The sequence below is a fragment of the Anoplophora glabripennis genome, unplaced genomic scaffold, assembly GCF_000390285.2.
Source record: "Anoplophora glabripennis isolate ALB-LARVAE unplaced genomic scaffold, Agla_2.0 scaffold1, whole genome shotgun sequence".
In the NCBI taxonomy this organism is placed as follows: Eukaryota; Metazoa; Arthropoda; class Insecta; order Coleoptera; family Cerambycidae; genus Anoplophora; species Anoplophora glabripennis.
Window position 1 is genome coordinate 2,550,630 of NW_019417028.1, and position 16,763 is coordinate 2,567,392.

Here is a 16,763-nt window from a genome sequence, read left to right on the forward strand (position 1 = left end):
ATCCTTCAAAATATTTAATATTAAGAAGGCAATGGTGACGATGCAAAGTTATTTTTTTAATTCAATATTTTTAATTGTGATAAATTTATTGATAAACTGCATCTTCGAAAAGAAATGATCAAAATTCTAAATTCTTCTAAATTAAATTACTTAATTCAAAATTTGTAAATGTATCTACTGAAAACTCTTTGCTGAAAATTTTTTACTCTTTTTCAACATAGATTTAGTAAATGAATGTAAGTTTGTGGTTATAACTTAACGGTTAATGGTTATAACTATATTAGTTGCTCTTTGTATGCAGAAAAACAGGATTTTAAATAACATACGCGGACGGTTTCATTCTGAAGTAGAAAGCAAACCCTTTGACAGACCAATCCCAAATAGCAGTTCTAGGTCATCAATGTTGCTATCCTAACTTTGAAATTTGGGGTAGTCGCAACTTTATCCCAACACGTATTAATTTAGTTCACAAAATTTAAATTAGTTCAAAATTGGAGCTTGAGTTATTTTGCTCTGAGCTGATGTATTAATTTCTACTATTTCAGGAAATGTATACAAGGTGATCCATTAACGGTATATAGGAAACTAGACGTGCTACGATGATGGGGTAAAAAATCTATTANAGTTTGGATACCTAAGAGACAAGATATTAATAAAATAATTTTTCACGATTTAGTACGCAGTCTTACGAGAATGATGATTTTTTTGGTCTTTCCAAGAACAGTTTCCACTGCAACTTGTATACATAGGAAACCGATATCTAAGGAACCGTATGACAGCTCGTTGAAATCGATTAGGTACTTGTAAGATAAATAATTTATAATAATTCTCCTTCAAACTTAACTAAACCTCCATATGCGTGATAGCGGCAACGCCGCTGTCTCGACGTAGCGTATTATTTGAATTTAGCAGGTGTCCATGCAAATAGTATGATCGAACGCAAGCGAGCGAACGACGAGCAAAGTGTAACGTTGCCAAATCTAAAGGCTTACTACTTTAGTCACTAGCGAATCCACAGAAACTCTCGTTAACCTTTAGACGTACCTCCGTACCCGATAAACCTCCTTAAGAAAAAAAAAACGATTACTATGTTTGATGGAAATAAAAATAGGTCGACTTTGAAAAATCCTTTGTACTTAATTATATCCTATAACCAATCAAGTAAGTCAGAATTGGTTTGAACCGCTAAACTAAGCTAGAAAAAAAGTAAAAGATATGTATATAAAACCAACCAAGGTAAGGTTATCTTATCAATTTGAGAAATGCTAGCCATTAGATTGTACAGCAAACTTCATTTATGATGAGATATCTAGCACAGAAATACACATCTGCTTTTATATAAAGATGCGTCATAAAAAATGGAGTCAATGTCGTAAAAAAATTGTTTGTAAAATCCTTATAGTTTCCGAGAAAAAATTTATTGAAATTGTAGTACCTTCAACCTTTACATCGCTAGGCGCTACATCTCTAGCGTCATTCGCGTCGTGTGTTGAGCGATTCTGAATACCGAAATCCGTTAGTATTATCGTTGTTGCAAGAGTGTTTACATTAGTTTTTCAAGTGTCAGAAATGGCTTATGTGCATAGCAACTCGGAGTTGATGGATATCGTTTTAAAAACTTTTTTACTAAAAATTAAAAACATATCCATTTCTTTGAAAAGATATTTTGCACCTTTTAGAGTATATTGAAAAAATATAATAAAATTCATTCATTTTTCTGCTTGTTATGATTTAGCACTAAATTTTTTTTCTATTATATGCTTCTTTTACGTTGTACAAGAATGTTTTAAAAAATTAGATAACATTATCGAATATTACCGAAGGATTTTTTTTTTGAAACTGTGAAATATTTTTATAATTTAATAGTAGGTGTACAAAGTGTGAAAGCTGCTAAATGTAAAGAAATATTAAAACGGCTTTATTATGTTTCATAAATAAACCGAAAACGCTCCTTAGAAGTGTGTAAAAAAATTAAATTCATACTCTTAAAGGTGTCAAAAAAGCAATATTTATTTATACTCGTTCTAAATATAATCTTTTAAATTAATTTTAGTTAAAAACTGTGTATTGCAGCAGTCAGCAGATTTACATCAGGGAGCCTATTTAAGCAGAAATTATTACGTGTTAATGAGTAATTTTAAAGCAGCGAAGCATTCAACAGATGGTCTAATTTTATAACAACATCTGCAAACAAACCCTTTGACAGACTAATGAGACTTGTTACCTATGGAAATTTCTCTCCGAAGTAAAAATACTGGTCTTATTAAAGGTCATCTAAATATAAAAAAATGTAGAATAAATTATATTTTAACTCGCCGACGCCTTTGTAAAGTTTTAATTACAAAAGTGATAATTTCGTTCGTTGACAAATTGAAGGCTATTCGTATTCCCGTTTGTGAGTTTCCCAAAAACTAAAAAGAGACAAAAAAATCATCATTCATTCAAATATTAATTTAAAAAAAATAATGGCGTACCTAGTTTCCTTATAACAATCCTTCAAAATATTTAATATTAAGAAGGCAATGGTGACGATGCAAAGTTATTTTTTTAATTCAATATTTTTAATTGTGATAAATTTATTGATAAACTGCATCTTCGAAAAGAAATGATCAAAATTCTAAATTCTTCTAAATTAAATTACTTAATTCAAAATTTGTAAATGTATCTACTGAAAACTCTTTGCTGAAAATTTTTTACTCTTTTTCAACATAGATTTAGTAAATGAATGTAAGTTTGTGGTTATAACTTAACGGTTAATGGTTATAACTATATTAGTTGCTCTTTGTATGCAGAAAAACAGGATTTTAAATAACATACGCGGACGGTTTCATTCTGAAGTAGAAAGCAAACCCTTTGACAGACCAATCCCAAATAGCAGTTCTAGGTCATCAATGTTGCTATCCTAACTTTGAAATTTGGGGTAGTCGCAACTTTATCCCAACACGTATTAATTTAGTTCACAAAATTTAAATTAGTTCAAAATTGGAGCTTGAGTTATTTTGCTCTGAGCTGATGTATTAATTTCTACTATTTCAGGAAATGTATACAAGGTGATCCATTAACGGTATATAGGAAACTAGACGTGCTACGATTATGGGGTAAGAAATCTATTAACAAATATGGCCAAAAGAAATTGATTTAAAATATTTTCAAGTTTGTAACTTCACCGCTAGAGGACACAACTGCTATAGTGTTACAGTTTCGTTTTCTCGAAATTTCGCTCATATAACCTAAGTTGAAAATACACTTTTTAGATACACTGTTAAACTTTTCACAAGTTTTGTTTGAACTTTTTTTTTTGTTATTACCATAGCAACGCCAGTATAAAGGACGCCATCTTGAAATATTTAAATTGTCAACTTCTAAATGCCTTAATCGATTTCAAGAAACGACGGCTCATTTTAAAGAACTATTAATAACATTTATTTTTATGATATGGGAATAAAAATATTATTTGCTTGCGCAACGGTAGACGACGCTCATCAGAAAAGATTTGTAATTGTCTCCGTTTACTAAAAAAATTAAATGCAGTCGCTATTTTTTTCACAATTTGTAAAAATAACAGCCCCACTTTTAATCGCAATAAAAATAATTTGACGTAGGGGGCACACCACATAGTAGGGCTAAAATTATCTAGCAAATTTGCATACATTTTTCACTGAAATAAAAATACCCAAACTTGGCTGCTGCCGTAAAAACTTCCATTTTATGGGGCAATGCTCTCAAACAAATGAAAAAAAAAACAACTCTCAGTTAAAAAAAAAATTAACGAGGATTTCTCCTGTGGCAAGTAATCTGCGAGTTCGTCATATGAAGCGTTTAATTACGTTTTTCATACATATTCAGAGTCACAGAGATTATATCACCATCAAAGAGCAAAAACAAAATACATACTTGTAAAAATATATTTTTGTGAATATAAATATCTACTTTGTGGCTGCTTAGTTAAAATCCTACAGTATTAAACTGAATAATAAAGACTTTAAATAACATGAAATCAGGACAGAAAGTAAATAAAACCTAGAAGAATTTAAGTATCTAGCTTGCTTGAGATGAGATGAACGAAAAAATAAATTTTCAATTTTTTTTGTGTCATAATTTAAATTTTTCCCTGTTTACTTGGATTTATTAACTATGAACAAAGCAAGAAAATTAAATCATCACTTCAAAGGGACCTATTAAGTGCTTTTATTACGAAATTATTTTTTGTCTGACCAAAAATTGTACATTTTTATGTTAGCTATTTATTTTACTGTTACTCTAAAAGCTGTTAACTGTCATTTTGTATATTTTATTGGACTAAATAGGCTTTGCCTCTATCCTTGCTATTATGTAATAATAATAATAATAATAATAATAATTAAAAAATCATGCACATGTCTATATTTCTTAAATTTATAAGGATTTAAAAACGTTAGTTTTCGAAATAAAAATAGATTCAAATTTATTGGATTAAAATAATTTGATATCAAAATTGACTTTCATACCATCAACTTATTCTGAGGAGTTAAGGCCAACAGTGTACGTCAATCGATGACTTTATTATCCTGTAACACCCTTGGTGCCTTTAAGGTTTAACAGCCTCTCAGTCCGTTATTAAATTCGAAATTACTTTTACTGATGATATGACCTTTAATTTTTATTGACGTTAATAAACGTTACTTGTAAATTATATTATTGAACTGATTTATTTTCATTATATATTTTTTATTTTCCCTACCAAATAATATTCTCTGGGAACTACAATCTTATCAAATCTTATGCCAGGAATTCAAATTTTGTGTCGGAATTATTTTATTCTCAAAACCAAGGACTTTTTTAAGAACATAATTTTGGATTGAAAATCGAAAAAATGTCTGGTGTAGATAGTGAGAATTTCTTAGATAAGGGGAAGAGATACAATCATTAAATAATCCATTCTACGACACTGATTTTCTTGAATATTTGAGCGTTTTAAATCAAATTATTATAGATATATTTGTTGAACCCTGTGGAAAATTACAAAAAAAAATCATTTAAAAATCATTCGTTGAACTATGTCAATATTTAAATCAAGTATCAAATATCATTTCTAAAATACGGGCAAAAATTATATATTCTTTTTGAGAGTTCAAAAAATGCACTAACACACAGGGGAAAAGGAATACCAAAGTAATAGTTATAAATACAAATACTTTTCGTTCTATTAGACACATTTACAATGTGTAAGAAAAACACGAAATATAATGTAACGAGTTCGGCATATTTAAAAGTATTTAAATACAGGAAATACACTTTTCGTATCGCTGGGGAGGGAAAGTTTTAGCTAATGTTTATAAGTCAAAGATTACCCCTGTAGTTCAACAAACGTGCTGATGACGGTCACAATCGTTGTAATCAGCATGCGAGGGTAGTTCAACCGAGTTATTAGAAAAGGCTAACGATGATTTTCCATGCTGCGTGTGAGAGGTGAGAGGCAGGGGGGGAGCACGCAAAAGGCGGAAATCTAACCAGATATCAGTTGGTGGAACATGCCATTTTGATTGATACGTTTATTATGCGTATGTTCAGAGGTAAACAATTCCTTAACCAGAAATTGTTTTATATATTTTATATATTTCTGACTGGGTACATGTCAAATTGAACAGGCAGCGCTCATTTACTCGATGATATTAGACTACAAGCCCATCGGAAATTTTCAAGGGGTCATTTGACCCAGCATGAATTACTTATAAATCAATATTACCACATATAACAATGACTTTAGAAACTATGCCGTCAATTCTTGTTGGTACAGGTGAGTACACAGGTAAGCAAAACCTGTCCACCAAGGGGGAGGGGGGTGGTTGTCGGCAAAACATTTTTGTACGGCATTTCTGAAGTATATAGGATATACAAAAAAAATTAACCTCGACCTAATGCCGTACAAAAATAGCAATACCGGAAGCCAGAAAAGTTTTTTATTTTCTGAAAATTTTGGGCCGGTGTTTGGTGATACAGTACGGCATTTATACTGTAAGTTTCGGATCGATACATAGATAAATTTTTAAGCGACGCCGTACGTACTTGCTGATACAGGGGTTAGGAATACAGGGTGCAACCCTCTATTTGTAAGTAGCGTATGCGGGGTGATTTGAACCAACATCAAATGCACTAATTTTAATTCTATTTTATAAAATTATTATATTTTTGGCCATGCCGTACATTTTTCATGAAACATGTGATTACTATAGGAAATTTAATTTCCCTCTGAATAATAGGACTTGAGGGTGAACAATTTTTGTACGGCATTAATATATTTTGTTAATACTGACAACAATAATCAACAAAAACAAAATGCCGTAAAAAAAATGATTCTAAATGGCTAGAAATATATTTTTGAAAATAAGTATTACTTGCAATAATTGATTTTATTTTTACTACTATTTTCTCCTAGATACAAATTATTTACTACTGTACGGCCTTTCTGTAATAAGATTTACAATATCATATAGAAATAATTTTCATTCATGCCGTACATATTTGTCGATACAGGACTGAGAAACGCCGGATGCAAACCCCTATGGTTTCCGATCATTGTAGGTAAAACATTATTTAAGATGTAAAATAATTTTTAAGTAATATGCCGTTAAAAAAAATGTTTTATTTTTTACTTTTTTTTGTATCCGACACCAAATTTGAGAAATTCAAGATAATTTTCATAAAAAATGTCCTCTTCTTTGAAATCGATATCATGAACCGTTTTCGAGAAAAATAAATTTAAACTTTTCGTGTTTCTAACATAACATCATGTTGTATTATAAAATTGTATCTGTAATATCAAGTTGGCTTTGAAAAATCAACTTGTCTTTGAAAAATCAACTTGTAGTCTATATGTAAAAGTAAAGTCTCTTTTCTCCAATAAAGCCATTGTAGGGGTAAAGCTAACAAGACCTTTGAGTTGCAATCCACAAATCCAAAAGAATAATATCATTAACACAGTGGTACCTAAAGTGAAATGTAATTCCCCTCGCTTCGTCATTTTCTGACCTTTAGCAAATATAATTAGGCAAAATAAACTAAGGAAGGGTCCCTATGGTTCAAAATTTAAAATGAGCTTTTTATTTCGATTTCTCTACAGGGAGCGCAAATAAACTGTGATATATTTAATAAATAAATATTTTCCATAGCCATTTTTTTGTACTGTTTTTTTTAAGATACTTATATCGCTATTTTGTAGAAACCTACAAAGTTGCTCAATCCTATATTACAGACATCTGTATTACATATTATACATCCTCTGTAGGAAAAATCACTGTACATTTTTATAAATTCTGAAAAAAATATTTCTTTGATAACAAAATCAGTATTTACCATTTTCCAGGCCCCGAGAACTAACTCACCTGTTTAACATTGTTCCTGGATTGATGAAGCACAATATCGATAAATTTCGCTAATCCTTAATCCCCATATATTATCCCTGGATATTGGAAACATAAGCTCATTCTCATAATCAATTAAGTGGAGCCAAAGAAACGCGGAGCATAATGAGGTAAAGGATTTAATTTAACGTTTGTTTATAATCCTATTGGCGCAATATTTTGGATTTAATTAAGTGGATTCATTACCTCCGCTAAATTCCCTCTATCCCAAAGTTTGCTTTGATTTATTTCGGCAATTAATTTCGCTCGCAAAAAATTCGCGTTGGTAGCGAACATTTTTTAAATATTCGACCCTAAGTTTGGATAATAATTATGAAACATCAGTATTAGGTATTTCGAGCAAAATATTAATTTGGTTCCAGATAAAAATCGGTGAGTAATGGAGCAGATTACAGCAAAAAAAGTGGCTGGTTGTGTGATTGCCAACCATTTATTAAAAAGAAAATTTGTACCGTTCGTGTTTGTTCTATGGCAGTTCTTCAATGAGTTGCGTCGTTTCTTCTTTGCAAAAAAACTTTCTAGTTTCTGCCTAAATGAACCTGTGACTTTTAGTCATAGACTGTGAATTCTACAAAAGGCCCAAAAATTTTCAGCTAAAAATAGTCAGTAAAAAAAAGATTGTCTACGCAGTCAATTATAATCAATATTACAAAACATTACCGTTGTCAAATTTTGAACAATAAACAATTACTTTTTTTAATTCGAAAGCGTACAACTCGGAAAAAAGTTTATATAAATTTCTGTGCTTATTTTTATGCGAACAATATTCCTTTAAAGGTTCTGTATTTCCTTATAACACTGTATATTAGATGATACAATCCATTAAAATTCTGTTTACTCCGGTATTTGTTGTTTTATAATGTCGTGATATTTTACATCGGTTTTAAAAGCAAATCAAACGCTATTCTTGTATCAGCTCAAGGGGTCTTAGGGGCTTGACGTTGCGACTTTGTTTGTTGAATTATGATTACGTTTAAGCATACCCTTAAGACGGAACAGCTGGAATTTTCTCAGGAACCTGTCTAAAGCCTATACCCTTCCCTCCCTTCATATCTCCCTTCTCTATATTTTGTTTGAATATAAATATAGGTATTTTATGTCATCAAATATTTAATTTGAAGTCTAGAAGTATGAATATTGCGACAAATGAATAAAGTCAGTTTTCACAAAATTGTCCATTTTTACTTCAGTATCATTCGGATATAAATCCATTTAAAATACTGAAAATCAATCTAACTCGACATTTTTACAATGAATTCTTATATTTCATTGCTAGTTTTTACCAGTCAGAGCAAAATTACTTCATAACATTGTAATAGTGCAATCATCCATAATTACACTAGTGATTTGCAAAAATTTACCCAAGCAGTGATCGCGGAATCAACTTGGGGGTGCTCTTTTGGCGTTTATAAAACGCAGAGAAATGTCTCAAAGCGATTTAACCATCCCAAACTTACTATCGAAGGTTACCTTGACCAAGGCTTGACTGTTAAACGATTGCGTCATCCATTTATTGAGTATTCAAAGGTTTTTTATGAAAAGAATTAAATGTTACTGCCCGGTGGTACTAACCCTAATACCAAAAGTGGTACAACATCAAGAGTTTATAGTGTCAAATTAACAATATAAACTTAGTCAAGATAAACAGCTAGCAGGGAATGATCGGTTGTATATGTTTCTTAAGGGGAATAGGGACCTTCTAATGAGAAAAGTACAATGAACCTTCTTTGTATGAAGTGCTATCGTTTTACGATACACCATCTTGCCGAAAAGAGAGAGACAAGCGTATTCAAAACATCACCATTGCATCTTGTAACGCTATTGGAAACTTTATCCCACCTTTGGTTGCGATTAACAAACATTTAAGGCTTGAATTTATTGACAATTTCCCTCAAGGATCCGTTGTTAGAATGGCACCAAAAGGAATTATAACAACAGATATATCGTTGATTTCTTATAGCATTATATTAAGTGCAAAGGAAGTGCTCTGATTCTGCTCGTCTTTAAAGAAGTTTCATCACTGGCACTGGAATAACTATCTTTTGTTTACAGTAAAACACAACGCACGAGGTACAGTCTTCAGATTAATCCGCATTTCGCTCATTTGAAGAGCTATGGGATCAAGAATTATTTAAATACTGGGATAACTACCCCAAAGAAGCCTTAACAATGCAAGGTTTGACATGATTTTGTCCAGTTTGGTCAAAATGTATGACGTCAGAAAATAATATCAATAGTTTGAGACTGACAGGATCTTATCCTCTAAATTCTGAATCCGATAAACAGTAGCCTCTCGAAGAAAAGCTCATAGTTGCAAAGATCAGCAGTTACAAAAGACCTTTGTGGCAACGGAAATAAAGTTCCAACAGTTTCTTCACCAGAACCAGATCTACTTCGTCTTCCAAGTAACTTGGGTCATTGTTTTATGTTGTCTGTCCAAAGAATGAACAACCTAATAATATCACGAAGTTGCATCTGTCTTGATCCTGATGACACTGATTACCCTGAGCGTTGCTAATTCCCTTTCAAATGTATGCACTTGAAAAAGTTCCTAAATTAAAGTTATGTTTTTCCTTTACTTTTTGTTAATCTCAAACTTTTAAGTAATTTTTTTTGGATTTGTGAACTTTTACGTACTATCCAAATAATGTGTTTTACCCTGGTCTTCCAAAATAGCATTCCAACAGTTCATTTATTAAAGCAAATGCCCTGTATGGTGTATGAAGCTGAAGTTTCGTCATTGGCAAATAGAAATACGCACAATGCAATTGTAGGCTGTAGCGCAGTCAAAATGAATCATGTATTAATACACTTATTGTATATCACGTTTACGTTGTAAGTTTCATACGAAATTCATCCGAGGAACATAATAAATACTACCCTACAAGACCGGCACCGACATTTATCGAACCCCATATACAAAAAATATCCTCCTCCGAAGATAACCTAACAAAAGTATTATATCCGGCGAAGGCAGCCGCTTCTTTCACCGGACGAGAATAGGCCCTTAAATTTAGTGTATTACCTGATAAACACAAGAACACGCGAGCCCTCCGGTATTTCGCGAGGCGCACTTTGACCTCGTCCTGAGAATTTCTTATGAGACGTAAAACTCGGGGGGATTGGGTTCAATCGGGCCGACCACATGCGTGTGGTTTCCGCTCGCGTATAAAATTCCCAGGTTTACTGGAACGTTTAGCAAAACGTCGATTTTTACTTCGTTAAATACACGTTTCCACAAAGTTGCTCAATCATGGTATCCTCTGGCGTTTATTCCCCGATTAATACTAATAATTGCCGCTACTTATTTTTCATTACAAACTTTTGTTTAAAAATAGCAGGCATGTTCTTAACATAATTTTGTGAATTCTCTGCATAAAAACTGTAATTAATTTCGTATAATGTACCAATAGTATGTTCTATTGTTGCAAGAGTCACCTTCTATCCTTGTTTATTGCGTACAGAAAGAGAAAACCAGCGTTGAACAACCTTAATTATCGATGTATTAGTTTCCAGCTTGGGCGTTTTCTTTAGGGTCATATGCGTGCAAGCGGGGATAACGTATTTTCACATTTTAGTTATCCCAGTGTTTTTAAAATTGATAAATTAAAAATAAATTAAAATTGATAGGTGTGCAGTGACCAACCTGTTAATAATAAAGGTAGCAGCAAACTAGCGAATTTAGCAGATCCAGAACGTCGTATGATAAAAAATGTTATTTAGGAGTGATGCCGTAGCATTGAGCAGTTCTTTAACAAAACATATCGAAAGGAACGAAAAATATGGCGAATAGAGTATTTAGAAAAAAAATTGTAATATCGAAAATTAATTGCCTCGACGGAATGGATACATGAAGAACATACATTCTAGGCTTTTCTTTTAAATACACCCCTGAGAAAGAACAGCGATGCATATATCTAAAGCGAATGCAAGATTTTTTGATTTATAAGACAAATGTTATGTGATTATCATTAAAATTCCTGACAGCAAGACACGTACACAGAGATATTTTACCTATTTGAGTGAGCGAGTCAGCTGATAGTATTACCAACATTAGCATACATACAGAATGATTTTGTTTCAAATAGACATCAAATATTGAATAATTATTTGGATGCATTTTTGCCATTATTTTTAAACTTATAGTTTGTGAGTAGTGGCAGCTGTCTCCTAAAATATTTAAGGCCCATTCGTTTTCGTTTTCCCAGCGACTGACAAAAACACACATCACGAATTCCATTCGATTTGTCTGCATTATATTTTTAAATGAATAACATTTCTGTTGGAGAGGTTTTTAAATGAAACATTTATTTCGATTTATCTGTCCTCCTACAACAATAATCCATTACAAACGTGTTTTCCACGATCACGTCATAGTTTTAGGTTTTCCCTTGAATTATTTCGAGCACGAAAGAATTAAAGTTCAATTTTGGAATAATATGATTAATATTTTTTCATGTACCATTATTTCATATCTACTGTTGCTTGCGAATTATTCCTATTCATAGAATTGTTCAATATTTTTCAGTAATATCTAGTAAACAGGATCATTCGTCAGTCGAACCCACCAGACGTATACCGGTTTCGCACTTATTAGTCCTCAACTAAGTTATTCATAACAGTTTTTAAATTATTGGGAAACTTACCTCGTTCGAGTACTGAACGGTTTGAAGGGGTATCCAATGGTATCCCAAGGCCCTGTCCCATATCATACCCTTGCTCCAGACCTCTATCAGCAACCCAGTATTTAGATCGTTTGTTTCGCTGAAAATGCACCACAATTATCATCGATGAATCTGAGTTTCATACAAAAGAAAATACATATAACTTTGCGTTAGTATATCTCTTTCAGATGTAGGTATTACAAAAACGGACAATCGAGCATGAAATTTGGAAAACTTTCAAAAATAATTCCTTATATACTAATAGTAGTTCATTCTTTGGAATTATAACAAAAAACTTAAATATGCACTTAGGTGGTTAGCATAGTATTAGCAGCATCTTTTTAGCTTCAGGAAGGGAAAGCGATATTTCTGAGGTTAAAGGCAAAACGGAGAATGATACTTACAAAAGAAAGTCTTGTTCCCAGCATGGTGTCGCTCCTTTTACAGTCACAGTTGTGGATTTGACGTTCTGTAGTTTGAGAGTTACGTAAGTGTTAAACTGAGATGCTGAAACAAAAAAAATATATTACTAGAAACTAAAAAAAACTTGAAACTACTAGTTTGATGTATGGGGTTTAAATACCATGACAGTTCTCCACATTAGAAGTTTCTAGTTAAGAGTGGCAGTTCAGGAGATTCTGTAGATGCAGCGTAACCTTCGTGGAGCCTATTTAATGCGGATATTTTGTTAGGGTACATCTGTGTTGGTACAACAGGGTACAACTTAACAATTTGGTTATTTTAATTAAAGGGAGAAGGTCAATTAGGCCGGTTTTCAGCTCTCTTCATTTTTGCCCAAAAAAAGAACACATTTTTTTATTATTTATATCCAAGTAACTAATCGATTCCACCTCAAACGGGACCTCCCCACTCCTTCCTACTCAGGATCAAGGTCAATTAGAGGTCATTTTGAAAAAAGTGCATTAAATCAAAGGATACTGGAGTTTAGGTTTTTGGGGAGGGCCATTTATATGTTTTAATAAAGATTCAAGGTTATTCCAAGGTTGATTTGCGAAAAAGGACTTCTGGTAGGGACAGTGAGAGGTTATTTCAGACCCCTCTGTTTTCGATCGAAGCTAAAATTGTTGATGAAAAATAGGTTTTTAAAATCATTCGAGTTCAAACAGAACTACGCAAGGTTAAGGCAAGTTCATCTGAAGGAGCAAATGAGCAGATCTTTTATCTCGAAAACTACTTATTTGACATCAAAATGACCTGTACAAAGGTTGTGGGATTTCGCATGGGTTTCACATCAATGATCTCTTGACCTAAAACGTATTAAGAATTTTTATGTAGGAATATGGGTGCTTATTGGGTAAGACGGGTATTGTCATGGCTAGGCATGAGGGTATATTGGTTTATACGAAGTAATATGCGTGTATATTGAAAGGTGCATGTATTGATAAAATGTTTATGGGGCAGAGTGGGTTAGTGTGAGAGAATACAGTGTTTTATGGAGGAATATGGGTGATTCGAGGTAATCCTACCAGAAGACGTATTTTTTCTCAAATCAACCTTGGAATGGCCTTAAACCTAATACATATAAACAGACCTTGGATTCAAACTCGGAGACTTCAAACACGGTAATCGATTTCTCGTTTTTTTCTTGGTTTGACCTTTAAATGACATTGAAATAACCCTCAAATGACCTGATGCAGACAAACTGACCTCTGATTCGAACTTAGCTATCCCAACAACCTATATGACAGGCGGTTTGACTTAATTGCTCGGTTTTTGAAGTTTGACCTTGAAATGACCTTGAGACGACCTTTAAATGACCTGGTACAGACCAACTAACCCCTAATTCTAACCCAGCTATCCTAAAATCCTTTATAACAGGTGGTTGGACTTGATTTCTCGTTTTTTTCTCAATTTGACCTTGAAATGACCTTGAAACAACCTTAGAATGACCTGATACAGACAATACAGACAAACTAACCTTAGATTCGAACTCAGCGACCCAGAAAACCTAAGCTCTGAGATCCTTTGACTTATTGCACTTTTTCTTAATCTGACCTTAATTGACCTTGATCCTGACTAGGAAGGAGGAGGAAGGTCCCGTTTGGGGTGAAATCGATTAGTTATTGGATATAAATAGTAATTTTTTTTCTTTCTTTTTGCTAAAAATTAAGGGGAGCGAAAACCGGCCTAATTGAGGAGGCCCCTTTACATTTATCTTAATGATTCTACGATACTATAAAGTTCGTAATAACGTTCCTGTGTTACAGTTTCGAAAGTGACAAATTTTTCCAGTGGCGTGCCATAATTTTTGAGGAAAATATATCTCCGCATGCCTGGTTTGAGTTTCTTGTTGATTGCCATTTTATTCGTGTTTAGCGTAGACACAATTTCGTTTCCAGGAAACAAGAGTTCCAGGGGCACGTATTTTTATAAGAAAATAATCTTAAATTTGAACAGGGATAAGCCCTTCCATTTTTTACAAGCCTTTGTGCCCCATCCAGTATTCCGGGAGCGTTGCAGGATAAAGAAGGCCACGGAGGCGGCAATTATCAAAATTTATGGGGCAGAAGCGCCGGCAAAGTAAGAGTAATTAGTACCCCGATTGGTATCTATAAAAGTACGTTGTCCGTGAGCGCGACGCGCTTAATGGATCAGTTACGTTTACATGTGTGACGCCGCAGCCACGGGAATGCCGTGTAGTGTCACCAATTAATCTGGCAGGATTGAGGATCAGCGACGTGTGAGTAACAGGACCACGGCTCACCCTCGGGAACAGACACCCGGTGATTTGCTAGCCCATAGACCGCTATTCGAATCCGGTCAATGATTTAGGTCCGTTCTGTTTACTTTGCGAATTCGTGATTTGGACAATAATGGTGTCAGAGTTCGATATTTCCGAGAAAAAAATTATTGAAGTTGTAGTATATTCAACCTTTACCTATATCGCTCGGCTACTATAATCTCTAGCGTCATTTGCGTCGTGTGTTGAGCGATTCTGAATACCGAAATCCGTTAGTATTATCGTTGTTGCGAGAGTGTTTACATTAGTTTTTCAAGTGTTAAAAATGGCTTTCGTGTACTCGGAGTTGATGGATATCGTTTCAATTTATGGTGAAGCAAGACAAAATGCTGTAGCAGCTTCTAGTCTGTACGCAGAACGATTTCCTGGTAGACATATGCCAAATGCAGCTACTTTCACCGCGGTAGTGCAACCTGTCTCAGTTAAAATTCAATTTTCAATGGATTCTTTGAAACTTTCTTAACGGTAAGTTATCAACTACGAGAGACTGAAAATAAAAAAGTCACTTTTGGTATAGGTAACCGAAAATCCTCCACATACCTTTGTAATACAACCCCTGGAAAGAAGACTTCTCCATATACAATAGCAATAAATCAAATAATTTCGAAGATGTTTTTTAACAAATGAAGGAAATGTTTAAAATCAATTTCCCGTTAAACTGGACGTACCATTATCTGTTAAGAGGTAGTTGATAAAGCAGACTTTCAAAAATAAAACATAAAGCATAAACCAATGTAAAAATGAAAAAGAAAACGGATAAGAAATGGGAATAATTGTTACAAAATTCTAAAAACGATACTCTTAGATTATGCACGTAACAATAACAATAGGTTGTAGGAAGTCAAGTTGAAAAGCTAGCCCATAACTCATATTTACTGTCAATTGCACGAATGATGTTATTACAGTTTAAACACAAGACTGCATCAAACGGCAAATTAATCAACCCCTTTTCAGTTTCCAGTGGATGGTATATTAATCTACATTTAGCCATTAGCAGTGCTCTCAAAATTAGATTAGCCTGTCAAAATTTGAACGTATTGTGTGACTAATATGCTTAGAGTTATATTTTTATTAACAAACTGAACGTTGAAAATTATGTCAATGATAGCAGATCGTTAACAATACCAAATAGGACATAGTTTAAATAAAATCTATGCAATATGTTAATTGCCATAAAAAATCGTCTGCTCAAAATAAGCGTACGAGTAAAGGATATTTGTTGGATCTACTTTCTGTGTTTCAGTAAGAATAATGTTATGACTGGCAATCGGCATTGAACTAAGTAAATGGAAATTTCAAGGACACACACCTGATGAGCGCTTCCACGACCTACACCAATATCGGCTGACTGTTTTATAGAGCAATGAATTCACAGTCGTAACAATACACCAAAATAGAATCAACGAGTTTAGGCAGACCTCTTATATTACAGCTGGTGTCTTAAGTTGGAGACTCACGTACCTTTGCCTTGCTTGATTCTAATGAACCAGCCTATATACAGGGTGTCCGGAAATGATGAGCGAAAAAATCAGGGGATAATTCTAGACCGAAAATAAATGCTACCTCTTTCTATAACATTTTTTCCAAAACTGATTATTAACGGAGTTACAGGTTGTTAAAGTTAAATTTGATTTGCAGTTTTTTTGCAATACCTTTTGCCACACTCATAATATTTTGACGAAATTTCGTATATGGGGTTTTTTCGGGATGAGGATTATAAATTTGCCCACCGTTTTTTCGCATTTTGTAGAGGGCGCCACATACGAGCCTTTATTTTGATTTGAATGGTTCCAACTTTTTTGTGCTACACTTTATGCGACTTTTGACTGAATATACCTTATGACCTTTACCTTTGATATACCTTTTGACATAAAAAAGGTATACTTTATTTGTTTCGATAAATCTAACCGTTTTCGAGAAAAACGCTAAAATAACATT

At 33.2% G+C, this 16,763-nt stretch overlaps 1 protein-coding gene across 1 annotated transcript in view; it reads right to left on the reverse strand.

Moving 5' to 3' along the window:
• The window catches only part of LOC108910349 (protein unc-13 homolog B), a 465,101-nt gene that overhangs the window by 379,461 nt on the left and 68,877 nt on the right, over positions 1-16,763 (reverse strand). The window contains exons 3-4 of the mRNA XM_018715183.1: positions 12,469-12,571; positions 12,047-12,164 (exon numbers count right to left, since the gene is read on the reverse strand). Of these exons, the coding sequence (XP_018570699.1) occupies positions 12,047-12,164; positions 12,469-12,571 (221 nt within the window). The remainder of the gene's footprint in view (positions 1-12,046; positions 12,165-12,468; positions 12,572-16,763) is intronic.